The sequence below is a fragment of the Dermacentor andersoni genome, chromosome 4, assembly GCF_023375885.2.
Source record: "Dermacentor andersoni chromosome 4, qqDerAnde1_hic_scaffold, whole genome shotgun sequence".
NCBI classification, from domain to species: Eukaryota; Metazoa; Arthropoda; class Arachnida; order Ixodida; family Ixodidae; genus Dermacentor; species Dermacentor andersoni.
Genome location: NC_092817.1, coordinates 50,240,420 through 50,266,347, shown reverse-complemented (window position 1 = coordinate 50,266,347; position 25,928 = coordinate 50,240,420). Strand labels below are relative to the sequence as shown.

At 49.2% G+C, this 25,928-nt stretch overlaps 1 protein-coding gene across 2 annotated transcripts; it reads right to left on the bottom strand.

Annotated features, from left to right (window-relative positions):
- LOC126536670 (acetylcholinesterase-like) lies at nucleotides 1–25,928 on the bottom strand. Of its 2 annotated transcripts, XM_072287826.1 has the most exons (8): nucleotides 25,603–25,928; nucleotides 25,250–25,532; nucleotides 21,479–21,690; nucleotides 14,909–15,238; nucleotides 11,749–11,953; nucleotides 10,436–10,615; nucleotides 7,588–7,910; nucleotides 1–327 (listed from the first exon to the last, which is right to left on the bottom strand). In XM_072287826.1, the coding sequence occupies exons 1-8, from the start codon at nucleotides 25,620–25,622 to the stop codon at nucleotides 195–197; spliced, it is 1,686 nt and encodes a 561-aa protein (XP_072143927.1). In that variant the 5' UTR covers nucleotides 25,623–25,928; the 3' UTR covers nucleotides 1–194. The 2 variants fall into 2 exon arrangements, with proteins under 2 accessions (XP_072143927.1, XP_054929705.2); XM_055073730.2 differs by lacking the exon at nucleotides 14,909–15,238 and having other exon boundaries at nucleotides 25,603–25,924.

The following is a 25,928-nucleotide window of genomic DNA, read 5'->3' as shown; positions in this document are numbered from 1 at the left end:
AGTCAGTCACACCAAAAAGCAAGCAAGCGAGATCAATGAACTAGATATGAAAAGGTATATGACAGTTATTTTCGAATAAAACGACAGATGTCATCACGACATCGTGCAAAGGGTCGTCGCATCACAAGATCGATACATTAGGATACAGAAAAAAAATGAACGACAATAAATGGCCCATGAATCCAAAACAACGTTCACAGGTAGTGGTCCTTGAGAAAGTCACACTGGGTTTTGCGGAACTCAAATGGACTCCCTTTGGTGTTTGGTGCACTGGAAATCGCTATGGTGTAGTTGAAGACGTTCCCGCCCAGGTCGGCTGGAACGGTCCTGCAGTGATAAGGGTGTCGCTGTTAAGTAGGCAGCCTGGAATTATTGCTGCTAGTGTTATTCGCAGCGTCCCTGCATTTCATTTCCACAGGCCTGCTCAGTACCAAGCATCCTGGTTATCGAGTAGCCAAATTGCTGCACTTAAGTCTGAAGCATAGGAAAATGTTGGAAATATTTTTGAAACTATACTTATATGACAGCCGTAACAAATGCTTCATACAACAGATGTCTCAAATGTTTCTTTCTTTTTTCATTTTGAAATATCTGGGCACGTTCCGAAATTGTGCATCTGAGGGGAAATCAAATGATTAAACTCGGCGTATGTCAAGTGTATAAGCTCATAAAATTTCAAAACATCACGCGATCAATGTTGCCGGATTCGAGGCCCTCGTAATGTAGCCTTCAGGTAGAATGTGTGTTTATTGACCAGTTGCCTTCACCCAAATAGGTCGCGTAGTCGTGACGCCTGCGGTTGAAAGGACGGAAAGGATGTTCCACATCCGCAGCCTAGGTTTGTGAGTCGTGGCGCTGGCTAGCACTCCCAGGGTTAGTTCTAGTAGTAAAACATAAATACCACGGAAAGTGGATGGGAATATGGCGCCGCGGTAGCTCAGTTGCTAATAGCCTCGCACGCGTAATGCGAAGACATGGGTTCGTATCCCACCTGCGGATAGTTTCTTCATCCACTTTCATTTCCATTAATTTATCCTTACTTCATTTCAATTAGTAAGTACAACCACAAGATTCGAGACTCTCGTTATATAATGAACGAGTCTCGAATCTGGCAAGATTGATGCCTTCAGGTAGCATGTGTGGGTTTTTTGACCAGTTGCCTTCACCCAAAAAGATCACGCGCTCGTGACGCCTGCGGCAGAAAGGATGTTCCACATCCGCCGCCAAGGTTTGTGAGTGGTGGCGCTGGCTAAAAGTCCCAGGATTAGTTCTAGTTGCAAAAACATAAATACCTAACAAAGTAGATGGGAGAACGGCGCCGCGGTAGCTCTAGTGGTAGAGCATCGCATGCGTAATGCGAAGACGTGGGATCGTTCCCAACCTGCGGCAAGTTGTTTTTTTTCATCCACTTTCATTTCCATTAATTTATTATTTGTTTAATTCATTTAGTAAGTAGAATTTACCCTATGTTGTCCTTGGTGTCATGGTTTGTTGGCTTCTTACGATATATATATATATATATATATATATATATATATATATATATATATATATATATATGGGGTTAAGGCGCGCTTAAGTTACTGAAAAGCGGCTTCGCAGCGATAGCACTACCGGAAGGAACTGGCACTGGCAAGAAATCCATGGAGGGGCACGGCAACAGTGGCAAAGTATCGGATGAAACGTCGGAAGCAGAAGGCGAGACCGAGGAAGCTACGCAGTTCTTTCGTACGAAGTGGGCGTGGAAAGTTGAGCCCTGCGGAAATCTTATCAGGATCAGGTTGAACGCAGTACTTGTTTACAAGATGGCCCAGAACTTGTGTACAGATGAGGAAGATGACGTAATATATATATATATATATAGTCATATCATAAGAAGCCAACAAACACTGACACCAAGGACAACATAGGGGAAATTACTTGTGATTAATAAATGAAATAAAGAAACGATAAATTAATGGTAAATAAAGTGGATGAAAAAACTTGCCGCAGGTGCCGCTTATATATATATATATATATATATAACTTCTTGCCAGTGGCAGTTCCATCCAGTGATGCGATCGCTGCGAAGCCGCTTTTCAGGAACTTCAGCGGGCATTAACCTGCCCACCCGACATTTGTCATTTTGACGGTAAGGCACCCACTCTAGTGCACAATGACGCTAGCGGCCAAGGAATTGGCACCGTCCTGCTGCAGCGCGACCGCACTTCTCGCGAAAAAGTCATCGCATATGCAAGCCGCGTTTTGACTTCCGCGGAAAAGAAGTATACAATCACCGAACAGGAGTTCCTGGCTGTTGTATGGTCCGCGAAAAAAGTTCGCCCTTAGCTCCACGGTCGGCATTTCACTATCGTTACCGATCATCATGCCTTATGTTGGTTGTCAACGATCAAAAACTTGTCAGGACACCTTGGCCGCTGGATCCTCAGATTACAAGCATCTGATTTCGATCTCGTTTTTAAGTCCAGAAGAAAGCACCAAGACGCCGACGCACTTTATCACTGACAACTTCCGCCATCTTTCTATCACATTACGTCACCTTGTCAACTTGGCCGCATGGACGTCGCGTCTTCAGTGTTACCTATTGGTTCCCTGACCCAGATGCCATGCAACCACCCTACTGCATTTTCTGCTAACCAGCGCACTGATCCATATTGCCACGACTTCATGGATCGCCTCATTGGTGCTTCAATCCCACCTAACTCCAGGCTTCTAAAACAGCTAATACTATTCAATTCAAACCCATGTTCTCTACCACTACATTTTTTACTCGGAGGGTCATCGATGAGTACCTGTCGTTCCCGGTTCTCTTCGTGCTGAAGTTCCCCAGGCTTCTTACGACGACCTGACGTCTGGCCACTTGGGTTACCCCAAAACCCATGAGCGAATATGCAGCCGATTCCTCTGGCCCGGTCTTTCAAGCAGCATAGACCGATATGTTTTGCCTCGTGCGCTCTTTGCCAACGCCGCAGGCGACGTACCACTGCAACCGCCGGGACGCTACAACCATTACCTTGCCCAACAGAACCCTTCGCTGTCGCTGGCATTGACCTTTACTGCCTTCTCCCGGCCACTGCAGACGGCAACCGATGGAACGTCACTGCTGTGGATCACTTGACGCGGTACGCGGAAACTACCTCGGTCCGCCCTGAGACTGCTTCTGAAGTGACTGCTTTCTTCCTTCAAGCTATCTACTTACGCCACGGAGCTCCTCGCGTCCTTTTGAACGACTGCGGCAAAGCATTTCTCTCAAACACTCTGGATGAAGTTCTCCGAGGTTGCAACACCGTGCACAAGACAACCTCCGGCTGCCACCCCCAAACCAATGGTCTGACAACGTGATTCCATCGCACGCTCAGTGATAAGCTGTCCATGTATGTCTAACACAATGGTAACTGGGATGGTAACAACGATGGTAACTGGCATGCCATTCTCCCATTTGTGACATTTGCCTAAACACCACCGTCCAGCGCCACCACAGTCTACTCTCCGTTTTTTCTGGTCTACAGCCGACATACAACCTCTGCCCTCGACTTTTCATTCTTTTCTGGCACTGTCAACTCTTTTCCATCCCTTTGCGACCAGTTTGTGTCTCGTCTTGCTAAATGTCGCCACCATGCTCACATAAACACCGACGCGAACCAAGAAGACCGCAAGAGCTAGCCGTTATGATGCCACTGACAGTGTCGTTTTCTACAGCCCTGGCGACGATTTACTGCTTTGGACCCATTTGCGAATGCCTGGTTTATGTTAAAAGCTTCAATCTCGGTTCACCGGCGCCTACAAAGTCATAGGAGAGACCTCCCCAGTGAACTACCGCGTTACGCCTGTTGACGCACCTACTGACTGACGCTGCCGCGGGACAGAAATCGTGCATGTTTCCCGCCTCAAGCCGTTCTATCAGCGCTCTACGCTAGGTTAATCTGAGGCCAGGCTGGCCGTTTTGAGCATTTATATTATGGACGTCATCTTCCTCATCTGTGCATAACCATCACCATCGCTGCGCATCTTCATTGTCGGCGTGCTAGCGCGTGCTTTTGGAATGAAAGCGTCGAATTCGAATGCCTTTCTCGGGCGGTCCGCTGTACCATCTGAGTTAACCAGGTGGCTAGTAGATCGCCGAGCAAATTAATCGGCAACTCGAGGCACTGGGACGCTGAATATGGCAAATCAGTTCTGTGGAAGCCCGCAAGGTGGAAGTAGGTTCGTGAAAGGGAAAAATTGTCATCCACCTGAATTGTAGCGCGAAGTAGCATCGCGCTACCCGCTAATGTGTATATATATTTGCGCATTTGTGTGTGTGTACAAGATTAGTCGTGAGCATGTGAAGCCAGCGCGCTCACCCCCAAGGCGGCATATGCGGAACATCCTTTTAACCGCAGGTGTACCGTAGTACGTGAGCTTAGGAGCTGGCAGCTGTAGTAGTATGTGACTTTCAAAGGGAAAAAAAAAGTTGAAAAGTGCAGAGCCATAACTGCAGGTCTCTCGCTGTGAGGACCGCTCAACAGCACTGCAAGGGGTAGGGTGGAGGGGAATAAAAGAAGCGAAGAGGAAGGAGGCCTCCCCAGCTGGGCGGCAAGGCCGACCGCCAGAAGGAGACCCCTGGCAGCTGGCCTACAATACTCTCGTGTGCTACCTCATGGCATCAAGAGTGCCGAAATTGATGCTCTCGCTATGCAATGAGCGAGAAAATTTATAAGATCGGAAGGGCTCTTTCTTTTTTTTTTTTTTTGTTAGTCACAACCATACAGATTGTGTATGCGCACATATGCACCACAGCAACGGATGTGATATATGTTTTGGGACACATTGCATGCTTGGTGGCTTGCGCACGCAAGCATAAAAAAAAACAAAACATGCGAGCCATCTGAAAAAGTTGTACGATTGTTAGACTACATGTTCGAGTGTAAGCCGGACATAAGTTCGCTTTAGAAGCGCTTTATATGACTACGCTCTGCCAGGTCTGCACGGGTTCCCACACACGCACTAACAGCAGGGTGCTACGCATGAATTTTCTCTTGCACGCCCCCCCCCCCCCTCCCCACCCTCCCCCGGAAGTCAAAGAGCGAGGAAGAAATAGATGTATTCTCGACTTCTGATGCAGCGGGAAATAAGGGAGGCGCTAGTTCCATGGCACATTCTGTTTCCGCTTGCCCCGAAGAAGCTACGAAGTGAGTCCGCGGTCACATCCTGTCAAGGATTGCTTCGCAGACTGAATTCCGAACAGGGGGTCGCGTAAACAGGTCGTGCGGGGTGCGTTTGCCGACAGAAAAGGCTTGTCAACTCCAGACACGCGTCACCTCGACAAAGCAGCGCGCGCCCCGGTAAGACCGCACGTAGCCTCGGCCGCGAGTGATTTTATTCAGCTTTGGGTGGCAACACCTCTCGCGCTACATGCTTATTTGCATGCTTCGTGTTTGTAGTCTCCCGGCGTCCAACGTCTGTGTCTGTTGGTGGAAGAGCCAGTGTCGCGAAACCCAAGGCTTCGTTGAACGCCAGTTGTTTGAGGATTCATTGCTGTCGCCCCGATTGGCTCTGTCATTATTTATTTATTTATTTATTTATTTATTTATTTATTTACTTCTCCTTTAGGGGAAGAAGGCCACCATGTATATGAAATAGCAAGTCAGATTGACTTGGTATGGTTATAGGACGAACCTTGGCAGCAACAACATGATTCACTGAGACGCGGATAATGTGAAATATAACTTTAACCATATTATCTGGTTTCCGTCTAGGCTGAAGGAGGACGGTTAGTACAGCGGAAAGCGTCCCCGAGTTGCGGTGAACACCTGCTGAGCCCAGTGGTTATTTTTTTTTTATATATCGGTATATACCGTATGTTTCGCGAAACGTGTTCGGAATTTCTTGATATTAGGGAAGTTGAGATAACTAAATGATTTCCTCTGGATCGTTTGTACGACAGAGTCATGTGAAAATGATTCAGTGTAGTATTTAGCCAATTAATTATGCAAATTAAGTTAATTAAAATTTTCACCAAAACAGTGTCGCGATTGATCCCAGCGGAAGACTTGAATCACGCCATCCGAGGAGCTCATAACTGTTTCATGGAAGAAGTTAACGCTGTCCATGTTTGCAGCGTGACAACCTCTGGCAAATTTCACGTAGTAATGCGAAACTGAACCGCTGAGGAGCGCAGTTGTGACGCCCATGAGTGAAGTGTTTGACTGTGCCTCGCATGTGGACGAGCACGACGTGACTGATTCAGTCACGTCATGGGCGACGTCATTGGTGAAGCAGACGCGTCATTCAGTCGCGTCAATTCCCAACGGCATCAAAATTGTTCCGGAACACTCCACGATGCGTCCCTCATAGCCATTGGTGTTGCTTTGGAACGTTTAAAATCCGTCAATCAGTCAACACCAACGCTCACGTGTACCACGTTTTTTTTTCTTTTCTTCTTGTGTTCGTGTACATTTGTTGATCTAGCACCTACGCGGTTTCGACACTGCTCCAAAATGTTGCCCAGAATGTTCCTACAAGTACATTTCATTTTCGTTTCGTTACTATGTATAGTTCTATGTAGTCTTAAAATTGTGTTAGCTTCTGTTTAGCGCGTCACCTCCATTCCCCACGATACACGGTTGAACGACGCGTGTAACGTTTGTGCAAGCGTCCCCCGTGAATGAAAACCTGTGTAATGTTTGTAGCTTCGGGGAACTGGTCGTCTATTTTCCCCGGAAGCCATAACGGTAGATCGAAGAAGAGTCTTTTTTTATTATTATTATTTACCCTTTTTTTGCCAAGTTTTCTTTTCTGTTTGTTTTTTTTTCCGCGCGGAGCCACGGGGAGCCTCCAACAAAGGTAGCGACAAGCTGTAGATTTCTACAAATAAGCTTCATTGACTTAGTGGAGGATACACACAAACTAAAATTTAGTGTCTGTCACGTACTTTTCTTCTTTATTTACTTAAGTCTGATGAACATTGAAATGCTGAATTGAATTTTAGCTCGCGCTATTGCAGCTACGCTTTCTGATACAGGCTCGCAGTTACGTTCTTGCGTGCGCCCGCAGTTATGTGGCAAACTTCCCTGTGCTCAGCAACCGAATGCTGCAAGGTTCATCGCGCGGTCTTTGCCGCTCGCTGCTCTGTACGCAATTAGGTATAATGGTTGAAGAGCTTTCATAAACTCTTGCACCCTTAGATACGCCTTTAAGTCATCGCTGTTAACATTCACATTCTTAATAACGCAGTTGATCCTTTATTTTTTTTCATATCAAAGCAACAGCTTAGCTATGAGGGAAATCGCAGTGGAAGGCTGCGGATCAATTTTTAATACTGTAGATTTTTAACGCCCGCCGAAATCTCACTAAACGGGCGCTTTCTTTTTTTGTTATACTTTGCTGCGTTCTGAATCTCATCTTTAAAAAAAACTGTCTGAACCTACCTTTGAAACAACAAATTATTATTTTATTTCTACGTTTTCTCCTAGCTATGAAAGGCCTCACATCGTTATTTAGTGTTACGTACACCGATCCTTGATTTACAGAGATTTCCAACAAAATTTATATTTCCTTTCTTTCTTTCTTTCTTTCTTTCTCATCTCGTCAAATTGGGACACTTACCCGCTTTTGGCGAACTCCGTCCACAGGGCGATCATGCGCCGGCTCAGCGCCTGCTCTTCGGCGTCGCTGTTGTTTCGGCGCAGCGGGTCGCCGAAGACGAGCCCGAGGGCGTACAGCCGGGGCGTCGTCCCGCGCGCGCCGAGGGAGGGGCCGACCTGCGCGGTCGGAGTCGAGGGGCGCCGCCGTCGCCTGAGCAGCAGGTACCGGTGCACGCTGTTGTTGCCCGACGCGCCCAGGTAGTCGGCGAAGTGGTGCACGGGGCACACGACCATCACGTCGGCCAGCAGCTCGCCCGCCCAGTGGCTCGCGTTACCCGCTGAGCCCTGTGCGATGCAGCGCGTGAAACCAAGCGTGCCCGCTCGAGAGACAGAACGAGTTCCGGGAACTTCTTCGGCGAGAGCAACAACCCTTCCGGGAGTTCCTGAACTCCCACCCCGGATACGCTCACTCTATTTGTGGTTAAAAAAAGAGTTCCGGGTAACTCGTTTTGCGAGAGTAACTCCCTTTCCGGAAGTTCCGATACTCCAGTTTTTGTTACGTTCAATCTATTTGTTGCTAAATAGAGTGAGACAAAGCAAAACACACCTTACGCTTAATTATTTGCGATTGCGAGGAACGACTATGGCATACACGGGAGCGCAAAATACGCTCTGTAACCCAAAACTAAGCGTCCATGAATGAGTTCGAAAAGCGTGTCATACACTAGCTAATGTAGAAAGGAAAATGTGCTTTGTAGCTCCCTGTTATCCGCTTCATTCTCGCGTAAAAGCGCCTCGACCACATTTGGTGCCCACGGGAGAACAAACACACGATGCCGAGCACTCAGTCCAAATTCCTTGCCCTAAATTCCATGCTAATGTGAAATTACGAGCCCATCTACCACCTTTTTCTTTCTAATATGGTACTCTAGAAATCAGTGAAGGCGCTCAAAATTGAAGTGAACGGAAATTGACTGAAATTATTTTCTCTTGTTCAAACACAACCGCCAAACACAGCCTCAGTAGTCGGTAATAAATTTAAATCCTGTTTGATGTGGATCATCGAAGCTGAGAACTAACGGTCACGAAAAAAAAAGAAAAAAAATTTAACGCGACGCCGGACAGGCAAGGTATACTTCTTCTCATCCTTATGAACTAGTGAAGGAAGTACGCTTTACAGGAGCCTCCGCAGCGGGTGTGTTTGCGCGGACGACCGCACGCGCGCCCCAAGGGGTTGCGGTACACATTTTATCGACAGCCTCCGTAAAACAAAAGAGTTCATGGTTTTTGGAACGCTGCTATAGACCCTTTCACGGCAATCCCACGGGCGCCGCCATGTTTGATCGCGTGGTGACGCGTCCATTGCTTGCCTCAGCTGCCCGCGTTGCCTCCGTGTTTACAATGGATGCGCATGACGCCGGTGCGGTTAAGCAAACCTCTATTTCGGTGAATATCGTAGGCGGAGATTGGGCATAAGACACGGAGCTTTGGCTACGGCTTCAAAGGACATATAAGTGCTTTCGGAGCTCATTATGTCTTGTCCAAAAGGCGTGAGCGGCGCAAACGGAGCTTGTACTAAAACCGGTGCTATATGTGCATTCAAAGCTGTCCAAATAGTTTCCGCTTAATAATTAAATCAGGATCAGTGTGTTTTGCTTTTTGTTCATTATTTGGCAAACACTCTGAACCAGTGGCTCGTCTTGTTTCTTGCTTAGTAAAGTTCCTTAGTGCGGTCACTATGTGATTGTTTATTTTCTGCCTAATCGCTCACGGGTGTGTGTAGTTTGCGATAGACGTATTCTTGCTAGACGTTTGCGTAGGCTTGGAACGTAGATGTTCTGCCCTTTGTAATATTTTGCAGCAAATACGTATTGTCGCTAGTCATCCGCTTACTCTGTGAACCGTCACGAAACGTTCAGCTTGGAACACTCGTGTACTGTCGGTGTAGTCGCCGTCACCCATGCTTCGGCGCATTGATTCAAGCGTGCGCCTATTCACTTATTATTGATACGTTGCGATAGAGTGGGCGTAAACTTGCCTGTGAGCTGGGGCAGATGCGTATAGATAACGTGCGAGGAACTTACTATGATAGGAAGCGGCACTACTCTCTTTGTCTATTTGTAACAAGCGGCACTCACTCTCGCGGATGTTCCGGGGTTGAAGTGCTTTCTTTCGAGCTTTGCGATACAACAATGGCGGATGAGTGAATTTTTTTATCCCCGAGGAAAGTAGTGCATTGCGAAGGGTTGGCTACACAGGCAGTCGTTATGCAGCAGCGGTTTATGAACTTGGTCACACAGATTCACTCCATTCCTTAATGTGACATCATTTTTGCAGCAAACTACAGCACACGCCTTCCCTCTACCGCTCCCCATTTTCGGCATGAAAGGAGCGCAGTGTTTTCCGGTTGCATTTCCGACAACTGATCGCACAGTAACAGGGCAGAAGCAGGGATGGTTTCGTATTCGTGCGCTTGCTGAGGCAACGTGTGGAGCCCCGCCGAAAGCGCCATCTCGTTCTTCTAGAGAAAACTGCCCCGCGAAAAGGGTCTATAGAATATAAGCTCTGGAACGTCGCCAATTATATCTGCTGATGCAGGAACAGTTGACCCACCGCGAATGTGCAGTAATAAGCGTCGGTTCGAAAAGAAAGAAAGAAAGAAAGAAAGAAAGAAAGAAAGAAAGAAAGAAGTACAGCGGCATTGTTATAAAGATTGTATTAAGACGTTTCAGCATAAAGTAATGCGCAATGTGTCATGCCTACTTCTCCCTGACGCATAGGCATGTGGCCGCTTGGAGCCGCAGCACATAATCCTCTTCCGTATCTTCCGTAAGCCGAAACACTCAGGAGATGCGCGCAATGTAGCTCACATTCGTGTAGTAATGGGTGATGACGACGGAGCTGCTGTCATTGAAGCCCAAGTTTTGGAGCAAGCCGGGCACCAAACTGTCGAAGACTGGCCCTTCCACCACGCCTTTCCTCTGCAAGTACGACACCAGGTACGGCACCTCCTCCTCCATGTGGCCAAGCAGAACGTTGACGCCTGTCAGCTGCGTTCGGGTATACAGGCGAATCGGTCATTTCTTACGCTGCGAGCCGCATGATATCGCGCACACGCTGTAGACGAGGCGTTGGAATGCTTATTGCCCGCAGTTAGACGAACAGCATCGCTAATCTGCGCTTAAATGCCAGTGCGCAAGTGTAGACACTGTTGTCCTCGAATGCCGACGAGCACGTTCTAGTCGGCAAGACTTTGGTAGCCACATAGATAACCCATCGGCGGGTATTTGTTAGGGCGATCATGGCGCGACATTCAATAGCGCTGGTGACGCCGGTCGACGGCAACCCGGATGGAAGCCCGAAAAATGTTACATCTGTTTGCCGCTTAATAGCGTGCAACACATGAGCATGAAGACTATCCGATCCGACGACTGACTGATCGTAAGACAATGAGCATCCAACACCTTTCCTACTGAAACCAACTGCCGGAGCCGCCATCTTTCCGAAGCGTTGTCTGACAGAATGATATTAAGGAACTAGCTTTCCTTTGAAAGAAACGACAGCGACCCTCTTAAAGGCGTATAGATGTATGCTTACAGGGACACTAAAGAGAAACATTAAATTAGTTTAGCCTAATCACGCATTGCTTAATTTTTTTTTAATTGCGCGGTCAGAGGTTACTGACCACGAAAGTGGGGTCAATATGAAGGCCTAACTTTCACGTATTGAATTTCGTTCCGAAAACTATCGCCGAATAATGTATTTTTCTTACCACTTGGACGATTACGGCGCAATAAAATATTTTGAAGCTTGCTAAGTTTAGTCTTCGGCTCCTTTGGAGTACGACGTAGCCGATATTTACCGATATATAAAAAAAAACAATTATCCCCAGCAGACGCCGTACAAGTCCATGACGTAGCGCGTCGAGCTGGCGCGAGATTTTCAAGGCGACATCGCCACCCTTCCTTTGTTATTGCAGAAGGGGTAATTTACTAACAAAGCCCATCCACCAACGTTCCTTTAAAAACGCCATCCGATCCAACGTAAGACAAATCGTTTTTACCAGCCACCAAGTCTCCGACAAACTTCCAGTCGAGTCCAGCACGTTTCAAAACGTGTTGGCCGATGAGTGGGGCGGATGGCGTTGACGTGCGTGCATTCCTCACTGTACAATGCAACTCACGCGGACGAGATGCTTCTGCCTGAAGGACGAGTACGGCAGTAACCCGGTGAACGATGGGAAGAAGCGCGGCAGCAGCACGCCGGAGTACATCGACTGCGCGTCCACGTCCAGCAAGCACTTGACGGTGGTAGCATTGTCGTCACAGTGCACGTGATGCTCCAGCCACTCCACGTTGGCGTGGTAGTTGAACGTGTTGTCGTGCATCCTGCGCGGTTCCCGCCGGCCAACCACATTTCGAGTCATAGCGAGCGGCACAATATGGTAACTGTGCTCGCCAGTACACACTGTACACGGCTAACTAAACAGCTGAGCGGATAGCGACCATCTTAAGGACTCTCGTTCCAATACTGACGAAACCAGCCGACGAGAGAGTTTCACAAAGACAGCACCGAAGTAAAAAAAAAATTCCCAGGTGTCCCTATAGCTATAACGAAACAGACGCGAAGGCGAATGCCTTGTAAAGCCTACTGTATATCAGCTTAATCATTCTTAATACACCTTAATACACCCTAATCCAACTCAATACTCTTTAGTACACCTTAATCGGCCTTAATCCACCCTAATCCTCCTTAATCCTCCTACATCCACCTTAATCCACCCTAATCCACATTAATGCTTTATCTACCGTAATGCACCTTAATCCACCCTAATCCACATGGTTCCCCTTTAATCCACCCTAATCCACCTTAATCCAATCACTGATCAATCCTGAATTAACTCTGCTAATCATTAATCATCTTTTATAAAGGCTGGAAATGCTTTGGTTCGCTCCTGACCTTCCTGGGTCACGTTATATTTCCTGTACCTCACAACGCGGCCTTGAAACAGAGATTTAGGGCTTTCGCCTTAAAATGATGCAGGCTACTTTCCTGTCCAACCAAGACGGCGACTGAGCGGACGTTTGGAAACGCCGACGGGAAGGTCGTCTGCCCCCAGGAAAACGTGGTCAGGTTTTCCTTACACGCTCAGTGTAATGTACCTTGTGTTTTTCATACGTTCTCACACGCAATGAATTGAAACAAAGCTATGATATGTGATTGTATTAGCTATTTCTTGTCGACGCGCAGTGGCGTAACGACGCAGAGACGTCTTCCACATGGTTCCATGATGTGCTGCAATATTTATGCTCGAAGCTGTTTTCTTAGCTGTCAGCATAGTGTTTCCAATGCTGACCAGATTTATAACACGCCCATAGTGAACAGCGCGCCATTACGCAACGGCGTAGCCATGGGATTTCTTGTCAGCATCCCTTCTCCTCGAATGTATCAAATTTTTATCCTCACTGAGATGAGAACAAAAATACGGTTGCAAGGCGACGGAAAAAACCCACCGAAAAACTTGGAGGACCTTTAAGAGTGGAACATGATAGCATCCAAAGACCCATGACTGCTTCTCACGCTTCCCAGCAACTGCAGCTTATGTAACCGCAATGTTTACGGGGAAACGCTGGCGGCGAACGCTATGCACGAAGGCGAGCTTTCTGTAGAAGCGCTACCTGCTGCATGGGCAGATCCCGGAGGCAGTGCACAGTCACGCCAGAAAAATTACATAATTTTCAGGATTCTGTTATTGTTTCGTACTTTTAATATTCAAGCGAAACTTATATTGGCTCACAAGTGGCTATGTCGTGGTCACGCAAAAACCCAGTTGCTCAGAGAGCAGAGCAGCTGCGGGAAAGGGCGGTTTAATGCGTTGACAGCTGCGCCGGCGCCGGAGCGTGAGTCATTAGCAAGGTTTCCAGCCGCCTAGGCACGCGCTCACGCCACGCGCGCTGCCAGTCGGAGCCGTTTCGCTTCAGCCGGGGAGGAAAAGGGCAGGAAGGGTCTCGTGCGCGCAGCGCTGGCTTCGTTTCCGTTCAGTTCCCAGTTCCCCACCTACCTGTGGCAGCGGCTCTTCCTTCGCCCCATACCAACCTCCGGACGTGCACCTCTCCCTCAAGGGGATAGCCAAGCGGAGTGCACCAGCCGCAGCCCTGCAGCAAGCGGCAGCCTGCAAGCTCCAGGAGGAGCTGGAAGGACACCTGCTGTTGTTCACAGATGGGTCAGTCCGCCCCAGCGGGTCGGCAGCAGCGGCGTGCACAGTTCCAGCTCTCGCCTGTCACAGGCAGTGCCGGCTCCCCTTTACAGCGAGTTCTACTGCAGCTGAGCTCGTGGGGCTGCACCTGGCTGCCGACCTCCTTGCTGAGCATCTTTCCCAGCAGCCGATGGTGCTGGTGTGCGACTCTAAGCCAGCGCTCCTGGCCCTGGATCCGTCAAGCCACGGCGGGTATGACTTACAGGGGTTATGCTGCTTGCCAAGTTAACAGAGCTCCAGCCACCAGGGGAATTTCAATATCTTTCTGCTGGCTGCCCTCACACGTCGGGGTAACGAGGAGGCGGATACCTACGCCAAAGCTGCCCACCATGATGCAGCCCCGGTTACCAGAGCGGTAGCGGCTTCGGACTACACGAGATATCGGCTACGGTGCCTGCTCACCTCCATTCACCCGGACCCCCGAGTGGCTAGTGGCAGGGCACCCAAGCCGCTTCCAGAGAACGGCCTCTCCAGAAGATACCGTTCCACGCTCCTGCGCTTTATGTCTCCTTCCCCTTCCCCAAGGCGCTGAGTCGTGCTCCCTAAAGAGCTGCAGAAAATAGTGTCTCTTCCTCTTCACAATCACACACACACACTCTCTCTCTCTCTCTGGCTGCACCTGGACTACGGCATGGCAGTAAACCAAGGACCGCGCCACGTCACATGCCTGCAAGAGGTGCGGGGACCCCGAGACTCTAGAGCATCTTCTCTCTACGTGCCCATCTTTGCGCAGGAACGCTGCATAGTCGTCAGCACTTACAGACGTCATGGCCTTCCAGCGGCCACAGAGACTGACCTGCCGTTCCCGGTGTGTCCCCGGCTCCCTGCGCTGCGAAGCCCGCAGGAGTTTATAAATTCTACTGGGAATCGCAACACTGTGAGCGCCCGCTACAACGCTGGCCATTTAGGCCGCTTTACTGAGGACTGCCACCTGTCGCGCATAGTGGAGTCTATTAGGCCACATCGTCCCTCTTTCTCTATCATCTTGCACTTCCCACTCCCTCTCCCCTGACGACGCTTCGCCGTGCTCCCTCACGGGTTGCAGAATCAAGCGTCCTTCCTTTCTTTAGATCACTATCATCATCACCTGCTGAACGGACTGCCGCTCATCAGGATGGCTCTGGTGAGGCGTGGCAGACCGCGACGGTCGTCGCTGCCGGGCCTGCTGTCGGCCGCTGCGCTGCCTAATAGGTGCAGGCCGATGGACCCGGCGCCGGCACCGTGGCCCATGGCCACGACGTCGGAACCGTTGCCGGCGAAGCTCCCGATGTGCGCGCGCGTCCATTCGAGCGCCAGCAGTTGGTCTTGCAGGCCCGCATTGCCCGGCGCCGCGGGGCCGCCGTTGTACAGAAAGCCCAGGGCGCCCAGCCTGTAGTTGGGCACCACCACCACCACGTCGCCCAAGGCGGACAGGTAGCTGCAGTTTTCAATAGAGGGACGCGAAGATGCAAGATGCGTGAGTAAACCTCGTATATCGCTTTACGATCTCTCGAGCGTACAGTAAATGGCGATAATGTGCGAAGCGGCCAAGATAATAAGCGATGTTTTCGTCTGTATGGATGCACCCTAAGTTAGACCTCTTCCTTGTTTTCCACATTTGTATTTATCCTTCATAACTTGAACAAAATTGGGAGGATACTTAAGAGTGGAACGCGATAGATTTCAAAGATCCCCGACTGCTTGTCACGCTTCCCGGCAACCGCAGCTTTCTTGCGGATGCGCGGAGCCGAGCGCGGTGGTGTTGTAAGAACCGAGCGGTCCGCGTAACAAACAAATCGTAACAAAAGATCGTCAGTGTAACACTAAGCGCAATATAATCATGTATGTTTTATGTCAAGACGGGCTTAAACCATGTCGCCCAATGCTGTCACTCTTTAGTAAGCATGTGAAATTAAAAAGAAAGACGACTTGATCCAGTTTAATACTAAGGAGTAGTGTTTATTTTATTCAAAAAGAGAATAGAAGAGAGGGGTTAGTAAAATGCACAGCAAATAAAATATGTATTCGAAAGAAATTGCAAATCGAGTCGGACATTCTCATATACGAATAAAAAGAAGATGCATAAAGAAGCAAATATTCCGAATATGAGCTATTTCTATCAACTGATAGCAAGCTCAGTGGTATGAGGCCCGAACTTTGTCACAACTGAGATTCTCTTTCAACAGGTTTTAAGTCTACCTCAACAGTCCTGACATAATCTCAGCCCGCGCACGATGCCTCAGCGTTGTGTTTCACTGCTTTAAATTTAGAGTTCACTTTGGTTTGTATGAGGGACACCTGCATCTCGGCATCAGCCAACACTTTTTTTTTTAGCTCAAGCTCTTTCAAAACGGCGGCAGCGCGCTTCCTTTCCCGTTCATTCCTCAATGCGTAGGTCCTTCCAGTTCTCGTCCTCCTTCCGCCGCTCGATTGCCCCACGGACCATTTGAAGCATCTTTTTGGTCAGTTGTACAGTCAACGTCCGATTTTTCGAACTCCCTAGGTGCCGAGAGAACGTCCGAAAAATCGGCCAGTTGGAAAAGAATGCATGTCTTTTACTGCCCTTAAGGACTCAAATCGCCACAGGCACATTGGAAAACGATCTGAAGGCCTGTCGGTACATGCGTTAGCCATATCGGTGCTCGGACTGTGACAGGAGATACTGGGTGCACGTGTGTATAATTAAGGAATACATACTGTGTCCTGTGGCATTAACCCCTTCACACGCTTGCTATGCTTCACCGCAATACTTTTGCGTATGCTTCACAAAGTAACATTTCTATACAAAGGCGAAGCTGACTTTCGGGAACCGGCCTTATGCAACGCACCGTTTTTTCCGAGCTTCGAAGCCAATCGTGAGGTCCACAAATGCGGTATCGGTGCCATTGCTGACAGCGGCGAATTCTTTCAATGAAGAACACTGCACCCAACAGGAAGAAGCTTAACAGCGAACGTCGAAGCAGCAGGCCTAGCGTTGCCGCAGTGGTGGCTATGGCTGCCAGTGGATCTGTGTGCGAGAGCACCGGCTCGAGGCGGCGAGGTAATCAAAACGGCCGCGGTGGTGCCTTTGATTAATGCCGTTTCGGACCGGCGGTCCCGGCAAAAACCTCAGGTAAATCGAACGGCGAAGGGTTCTTGCGGCCGAAATTTCAGACGTTCTGATACATTGACACTATGGGGTACGGGATGGTACAGCGAAGCCGCCCGAAAAGTAGGTCGTTCACTGTACACTGGCAACTCCTCCAGCCGACGATCTGGCGTCAAAGACGATTCGTTACGATTCCTGTCTGTTACTCGAGCCAGCATTACCACGACTTTCGTTCCCTTTCGATAAAGTTACAGCTAATTCTCCCTGATAGAAGCACAAATTCCCTGAGTTTTCCCTGAGTTTTTCCAGACTGCTCAATATCCTTGAGGATTCCCGGTTTTCCCGGTTGGTAGACACCCTGAAACGACATTAAACACTCCTTCGTGCCAGCTGAAAGGAGTAATAATGGCCTTTGACGACACTTTCAGCGAAACGTGATTTACGACAACGAGTAGGATGTCACTCTGTAGTGTGACGCGAACGTTTTTGTCACCGTGACATTTATTGCGCATATTCATTCAATACACATGAAGGAACTTCAGCTTACGGCAAGAATTAAAGGATGCGCAATATCGTTAGTTGCCGCCTCCCCCCTACCCATCCCTCCCCACTTATACACACACAGGTTCTGTTCCCTGCTATGTTAATGACTGAGCACACTGGCTTTTACAGAAGCCCCGCGGTCATTCCGCACAGGACCACGCAGTGGCAGTGCGTGGCCAGACACTCAAATGAGGCGTGATCCGTGGATGGAGACGGCTATTTGCCGCCTACGGGGTTTATAGGGAGCTGGTCCTCGCATCGCATTCGTTCCTTTGTGCATGAAACCAGATGGACCTGGCAGTGAGAGTTGTCTGCCGCAGCAACGGCCCCCGAATGTCCGGCGAGACCCGTTAGTGCCACCCTCGTTTAGCCCGTAAGCGTCTGCAAATGACCCGCATGCAACAGACAGCCGCAGGATCCTGCATTTGTATCGAGTGAAAGCAGCTATGCAAGAGCTGAGCCTGGCAGGAGGTGATCACTCTCTCGCAGTGGGTTTTAACGCAAGAGCGTTAGGGGCCCCATGTTGCAAAACATCCGGTGTCGGTGCCTTGCGTCGGACGTCGTATGGCAGAAAATCATTCCGAACCACAACCACGCAGGCTCTCCGCGTGGCGCATGAACTAACCGAATGCCTCAGAGTAAGACGCGTCAGAAAAATCGTAAAGTAAAGGCTAAACACAACCTACAGACCTGATAGCGTCGGATTGTAATTTGAATATACCAGAAAACATAAATCTGTTACGCGGAAACTCAACCATAAACCCCTTTTCCAGCGTTTCTACCATTCATAGAGCGCCGAGGCCCGCTCGGTTCCTTGAAGCAACTCCATCCAGATGGCGCTCGCCTCCGCGCATCCGCGGTTCACGCAAGAGGTGCGTTTCTACTAGAAAGCTCACCTGCTCGCCTTCGTGCATAGCGTTCGCCGCCAGCGTTTCCCGGTAAGCATTACGGTTACATAGACTGCAGTTGCCGGAGAGCATGAGAAACAGTGAGGGATCTTTGACTGCTATCGCGTTCCACTCTTAAAGGTGAAGCTTAAGCGTCCTCCAAATTTTGCGCATCTCTTGTATGACGAGAACGAAACGTTGCGGACACCGACAATGAGACCACTGGTATTTGTTTCGTTGTCGTCGTTGCTGTTGTTGCTACTGTTACAGTTGTTCGTTTCTCGACAAGGGGGCACGACATGATCTACTAGTGGATACCGGGTCACTACGGAATTTCGAGAAATCACAGTGCGGATGACGCTGCCCGATCGGCCCACGATGGTGCCCATATTATACCAATACCACTGTCAACAACAGATGCAGCCACAAGTCCTCGCTCCCTCGCTCGCGAGCTTACGTAGACTCTGTGGAATACCAGTGAATTCACGAACGCACGTCTCCACATATTGGATCCACGTCTGCAACTCCGTCTTCCACCAGGGTTACCACGAGCGGAAGCAACACTTTTGTGCCGCCTGTGGCTCTGCGTGGCATTCACGAACTCCTATTCCTTCCGCATTGGAATGGCCGACAGCCCTACTTGTGACGATCAAGCACCTCCTCTGTGATTGTCCCCGTTACAGTGTGCCAAAAAAAAAGCGCTCGTGACCACGCTCGAAAAACTGGACAATCGCCCCTTCACACAAGAAAAAGATCTAGGGCACTGGTCCAGACGGATTTCGGCACTCAAGCGCTTAAGGGCTTTGTTGAAGTTTTTAAGGGGTTGTGAATTGTGCGACCGTCTTGAATGCTGTAGCGCGTAGCATCGAGTTACTGTCTGAATTTTTATGTTTTTTTTTTCTTCTTTCTCCTTTTATTCCCTTTACCCCTTTCCCCAGCACAGGCGGGGAAGCACAGGCGGGGCTACCTCTGCACAGGCGGAGGTAGCCAGCCGGTACTCACACTGGCTAACCTCCCTGTCTTTCCTCCCCTTTTTTCTCTCTCTCTCTCTCTCTCTCTCTCTCTCTCTCTCTCTCTCTAAGTATATTATGCAAGTATTTCGTACTAATAGCCACAATTGGGTTACGAACTGAGACGGAGTGAAGTGCTTTTGACGGTAATCTGAGTTTCGTTCTTATCTCGAGTCGGTACCTCCGTGAAGTCGAAGCGTGGATTATAGTCCCAGCTCCTTCATTGTCATAACGAAACAAAAGGTTAAATTGAATCTGAACACGGGTGTCGTGCATGGCTGTGATACAAGCCCATTACGTCGGGATATATTATATTATAACGTGAAATCTCCGAAAAGTATTTCGAATACGCTGTTGCAGCAGACCAATAATTTATTGTAGTAACTTCTAGTTAGCAAGTTTGCATTTCTTGGCCATAACATACATTTCAGCACGCAATAAGCGTCCGAAGCAGCCAGAGAAATAAACATATAAGAAACTCGCAAGCGACACGACGATACCGAGAGCAATGTCGCAACTGTGAAAGAAGAATGCAACGTGCTAAGAGAATTTAAGTGCAAAAGTACAGACATTATGTAGCAACTGAAAATATGTTTCAAGCACACTTCCCGACACGGGAGAAGCGACCAGTTGAAGGTACAAGTTATTGACAGTGGTACTGCCAGTTCATGAAGCAGAGACCATGCCGATGAAAGCGCCGACGCTCAGAACGTCGAATTTTCTGAAACTGATTCTGATGAGAGTGACAAGAAAAAATTGGCTGAAGTTTAGCTAAGGTTAAGCCTGGATATCTTGAAGCGAAAAGGTTCGGTGATGCTTATGGTTTAGCATATGGTTATGCTTTATGATTTAGCCTATGGTTATCCTTACGGTTTAGCTTATGGTTATGCTTTATGATTTAGCTTATGGTTATGCTTACGGTTTAGCTTATGGTTATGCTTTATGATTTAGCCTATGGATATGCTTACGGTTTAACTTATGGATATGCTTATGGTTTAAGTTATGGATATGCTTACGGTTTAGCTTATGGTTATGCTTTATAATTTAGCCTATGATTATGCTTACGGTTTCACTCATGGATATGCTTTGGTTAGCTTATGGTTATGCTATACGTGTGCCTTGTGTAGTTATGCAAATTGATTATCAATGATATATACCGTAAGTTATGCAGGATTATTAAACTTCTTTATTCATCATTGTTGGGCACATTGTCTTGCGATTTCTGTACAGCCATAAACATAGCTCTCTGTATCGGTAGTATCACTCTCTTCTCCTTCCATGTTGAATGCGCACGCCTCTAGCAAGCGGTTATATAGTCGGCCTCCGCGATAAACACGCGCTTGCGGCGAACGTCAAACGATAACGCATAGCGCGCGGCAGTGGCCATCTGCGCCGACTCCGAACACACTTATACGGAGCCAATTCCGACTCCGAACACGCTTACGGAGCCAATTCCGACATACGCCGGCTCGCGCGAAGCGCGGTGTTGACTAGCGTAGTGAAGCTTTTCGCTTCAAGATAACGCGCATTCGAACAGCGTAGCCATAGCCAGCGTCATCATCGGGTGACGATTAAGACAGGCATTGCTTGGCTACGTAATAAACATTTGACAAGAGCTTTGCGGGCAAGAGACAATGACGATCAACTAGAAGTATATTTTCCCTCGTTCTCAGCTTGAACTCCGAATATAGTATAACGAAGAGAAATGACGAATTCCACCGGCAGTTTCGGAGCAACGTCCTCTGCTCTTTTGGAGCGGGACCATCCCAATGGCAGCATGCTCAAATGACGGATGGAGAACGCCTGTCGGGACGAGGTCACCCTACGGAACAGGCGTGATTGTGCCGACAAAATTGGTGCAGCGGATCGGAAGCCCGGGATTCTGGGTAACTTCGTAAAGCGTTTTAGCTCGCGAACTCCCGTCCGATTGCTCTTGCGGCGAGACTTCGAGTTCCAGTCGCTGTTTAGAAACGTTGCTCCGCGTCATGGAGTCGCTCCGAATCAGCTGTTGGCTTTTGATTCGAAACCGAAGTGAGCCCCCACAGTGCAGGAGAAATAGCTCATAGAAGACGATCGTGAAAATGACTCGAGCGTTTCAATTTCTGCTAACGTGGTGGCATCACGCAGCTCTGCGCGAGATGGACGCGCACCTTCCGTCGAGCGGGTAGTCCCGGTTGCTGCCGGCCTGGAAGAACCCGCCGTGCAGGAAAAACAGCACCGTCCTGTTCGCGCACGAGGGCTGCCGCGCCGTATCACAGTCCGCCTTGGGCGTCCAGATGTTCAGGTGCAGGCAGTCCTCGGACACGTCAGCACTGCGGGCGCCTTCTTGGTAGCACGCGGGACCCGGACGTCGGCCGTCCATCTGCACCGCGCCAATTGCAACGTCACTAGTATTCTAATATACATCAGCGGGGAATTTGTAACGCGAACGCAATCCGCACAAACTCGCACGACGTTGGAATGGCGTGTGTTCCTCGAGAATCGTTTTTATGCACATGTACAAACACCGCCGTTTCATTCGCAGCGCGCGTCTTGAGACAGCGTGACCAATTCGCGCGGAGTCGTGAATCGTGAAAGAACGGTCGATTACGAGTGCCGCAATGATATGGAGAGACTGCGGCGCAGCCTCGCGTGTTTATATTTGGACACCAATGGAGAGCCCGATACAAAACCCTTGGCTCCATAAATTAGTAAAATGTGTGCCACAGGCTAGCGACATCTTAAAGGGACACTAAAGGTTACTATGAAGTTAAATTAAAGTGATAAAGCAATGCTCTAGAACGTCTAAGGCGTCAATATAATCGCGAACAGAGCTTTAGTAACGGAGAAATTGAGGTAAATGCATGACACGATTTCAGACCCCCCAGCGACATTCCGGTACTAGCCCGATCACGAAGGCATTCCTCATCATAATTTATTTCGCTAGTACTCAACTACTCGTATTAGAAAGATCATTTCATTAGGTTATAAGACGGAAGTAAATCCTACTTGTCTACTTCTGTTCGATTCTAAGAAAAAATAACATTTTCACGTTATCCTTAATTCAGTAGTATGGGTGGTCGAAAGGTTTCGTTTTCGCTCGACTCTGCGCGCTCGACTATGAGCCGCGCGTGCTTTGGAGTTCCAGTTGTTTCGTTATCGCGTCATGCTGCGCTGGTTCCGCTGGCTCGCAAAACTTGCATTTGGAACAAGCAGCGAGAATGCCACGTCCATGTGATGTCGTGGGATGCGCGAACGGTCCGCGGAACTTGGCCAAGGGCAGTTGCAGCGGCGAATCCAACGTTACTTATCACTGTGTGCCAACGAGTGAACCTCTCCGTTCGAAGCGGTTAGGTGCCGTATACCTCTGCCACAGCGCGTTGGCAAAGAGTAAAAAAATCGCACAGTGTGCTCGCTGCACTTTCGTCCAGAGGATTAAGAGTTCAACGCCGACTTACTGAAGTCGTGTGGAGTGCCTTTCAAAGCAATGCTTTCCCGTAGCGCTGTTCCGTCGGTCTTGCCTGCATTCTCCGAAGCGCAAGAACAACTGCAGGTCGAAGACGGGGCGGTGAGTGCGGCATTTGGTTTTCACGAAGGAAAAGCTACAAATGTATGAATATGTACAGCCATCACATACAGTTGTCGTCGTAGTAGTACGCAACAACGCCGGCAGCACGAGCCCTCAGCAGCAGGTTACGTTCATCAGTGCTTAAATCGCTGAAGTCGAGCCCAGCATCGCGAGCCAATGTGTCGTTGTCAGGGTCATCCATTGCAACGAGCGTCAAAGTTGGCGTCATAAAATAAAGAACCAGCTTATCGTCGCACGCTTTCCCTTCCGCTAGCCACCATAGTTCCGCTTTCGCGCTGCCGTCGGCTCTGTCTTGGCTCTTTCTGGCCGCGCGTTTGCGTTTTGCGCAGAAAAGCCGCAGCACCGTCTGCGGGCGCCGTTTTACTCACCGACGGCGCAACGTCACTATGAGACCATGACGTCACCGCCCCTCGATCGGAAGGCGGGCGATTTGAACTGCGCTAGAGGTACGCGGACGCTTCAGAACGCATTTTCTCTTAAAATAAGTCTCTTCTTCGCATGAAACAAGCGTTTCGAGGTTTCTGGGATGGTATTTCAACAGTTCCCGTTGATTTAATATTAACGTTTAGTGTCCCTTTAATTACTATATTCACTAACAATTGCGGTCCAGCCAGTCAGAGGCTGCAATCACGAACATATATCCCGGCGATGGCAAGTACAAGCATATCCGTGTCGTTCTCGAGTGCATTGTATACGTCACAGTCACCAATGTCGTCATCATCAGCATCATCTTATTCATAATCAATTCTGTATATGTCGATTATAAGGCGAACGCCTCTCCGAGCGACCTCCCAATTCTCTACCCCTGCCCTGCGGCAGCGGACTCCGTCGCAAGCTTACATGCTATATCGGCGAGCGAGCGAGTGAGCGGCGCTGGTCACACGCATCCCTCAAGGTCTGCGACTACTCGAGACAAAACAGCAATGCATATACATGCAGTTTCGTGCGCATATGGTTACCTCGTAGTGTAACAAAATCCCCTCTCGTCTGTGGAAATGTTTTTCACTCCACCCGTATTTAAAGAAAAAGCGAACGGCCTCGTCTTCCCTAATTTCGTCTATCGTGACTTGACTTGTTCCTGATCCCTCAGGCTATGAAACACCAATAAAACTGCGCCGGCTAAGCTGAGCGCGGTTTTACTCCCTTGTAAAGCGAAGCTTTCTTGCCGAGTTCCACGCATTTTTTCGAACGTATCTGGCCTCTAACGACGAACGCCACGGACGCACGCTTCAACAAGCGGCATAGAATACCCTTTGTCGTGGGCCAGCCAGCGCGTTGAGACGCTTGGCGCGTTTCGACCCGCACTTGAAGAAACCAGCGCACAAGAAACAACACGGCTGCGACACGACACCTACGTATCACCACTGAAAGTTTAAACAAATAATATACGTATGATGCACTGCATGTAAACATGTGCATACAATACCCAGCCTGTCTATAATTTGCTGCAAATAAAATCATTTCTTCGTATAACACGCTCCTATTTAATACTAACATTTATACGTCGAAAACCACACTTGATATGCACGCACACACGCACATGGCTCGCGAGCCAGTCACGCCAAGAATGCTTCGCTTTACGTAGATGCCAACAGGAGTTGAGTCTGCATGCCTGTTTTTATTCGGCCCTCTGACGTGTTCTTCCTTCTTCTTCCTTCCTCGGAATGCTATCGCTGTAAATGCTCCCGCGAGTCACTGTATATACTCTCGTAGAACGACTAGAGTAACTCTATGGCAAGTAAAATCACTGTTGCATTTTGCGACAGCGGCTCGACTTATGTATCTAAGCGCACGCGTCAGCCTCCGAGATCTTCTGTGAGGAGCAATGCTCTCCTCCGGGTGGTTTCCGAGGCGATGTCACAGCTAGCAAGCCGTACCGAGTTGTGTGACAATCTACCAGCAGCGGAATCAGCTTCATTGTAGAATTATGCTCGCCTTTCGCGCGGCGGGCTCGAGTCCATGGCCGACAGGTGAGCCCCTTTCAGCGCGCGGAGAACACTGAACGCGTAGTAACATCCCAGAAAACCAGGTAACTTCGCATAAACAGCTATTTGCGCTGCAAAAGTGTATGGGCGATAACTGTGCGAAATAGGTCAAGGACTCGAGGACAGTTACTGGTGAAATGTGTAGCGCGTGAATGTAGCTGGTGAATGTAGGTGGTCCTTGAATAGCTACTGGTGAAAAGATTGATTGATTGATTGATTGATTGATTGATTGATTGATTGATTGATTGATTGATTGATTGATTGATTGATTGATTGATTGATTGATTGATTGATTGATTGATTGATTGATTGACACTGGCGAGCAAGAAAAGCCAGGTATTTGAACAGGGAGCGAGACAGTCCCGTACCACAATGTGCTGTCGTGGCACGGCTTTCTGGAAGCGGAACTTGCCCAACGGTGGCTCGGCGAAGGGCACGCCCAGAAAGGCGTACACGTGTCGTCCGGCGGCCAGCGAGCCGAACCCGGTGACAGAACCGAAGGCTCCGACCACGGTCACCTCGGCGTGATCCGTTGGCACGGCGGGAGACAGGAGCAGGAGCGAGGTCAGGATCACGATGGCCGCCGACAGGATGGTGGCCACGGCGCACGCCAGGTCGGACGTGGTCAACTGATGCCCCCATCTGGGTGATCTGCGGAGCAAGCGATTCACAGCGCAGAACTTATTTTACAATAAGTTCGGCAGATACAAGAACCGCTTACGTGTGAGAATGCGAAAGCATTATAGTCCCTTTGGTGCAACGTCTTAGTGCGCAGATCTTAATGGCGTGTGCCTGCGGCGAGCGTCGGCGTCGGCGGCGTAAGCGAGCGAGCGCAGCAGTGAAGGATGAAAGAGCAAATGCGGAGCGGGATATGAAAGACGCGAGCCGCGAACGGCGGAGACCAATGAGACCGGACCCTCCAGTACGTGACGTGCGCGCGGAAAACTGGTGGTGTCATGCGGACCCGCCCAACCGCTCGATGCGTACTCGAAACTTGTCAGTTTCGCACTATCGTCTGCTCGCGTCAGCTCTTGCTCGCGCTTGTTT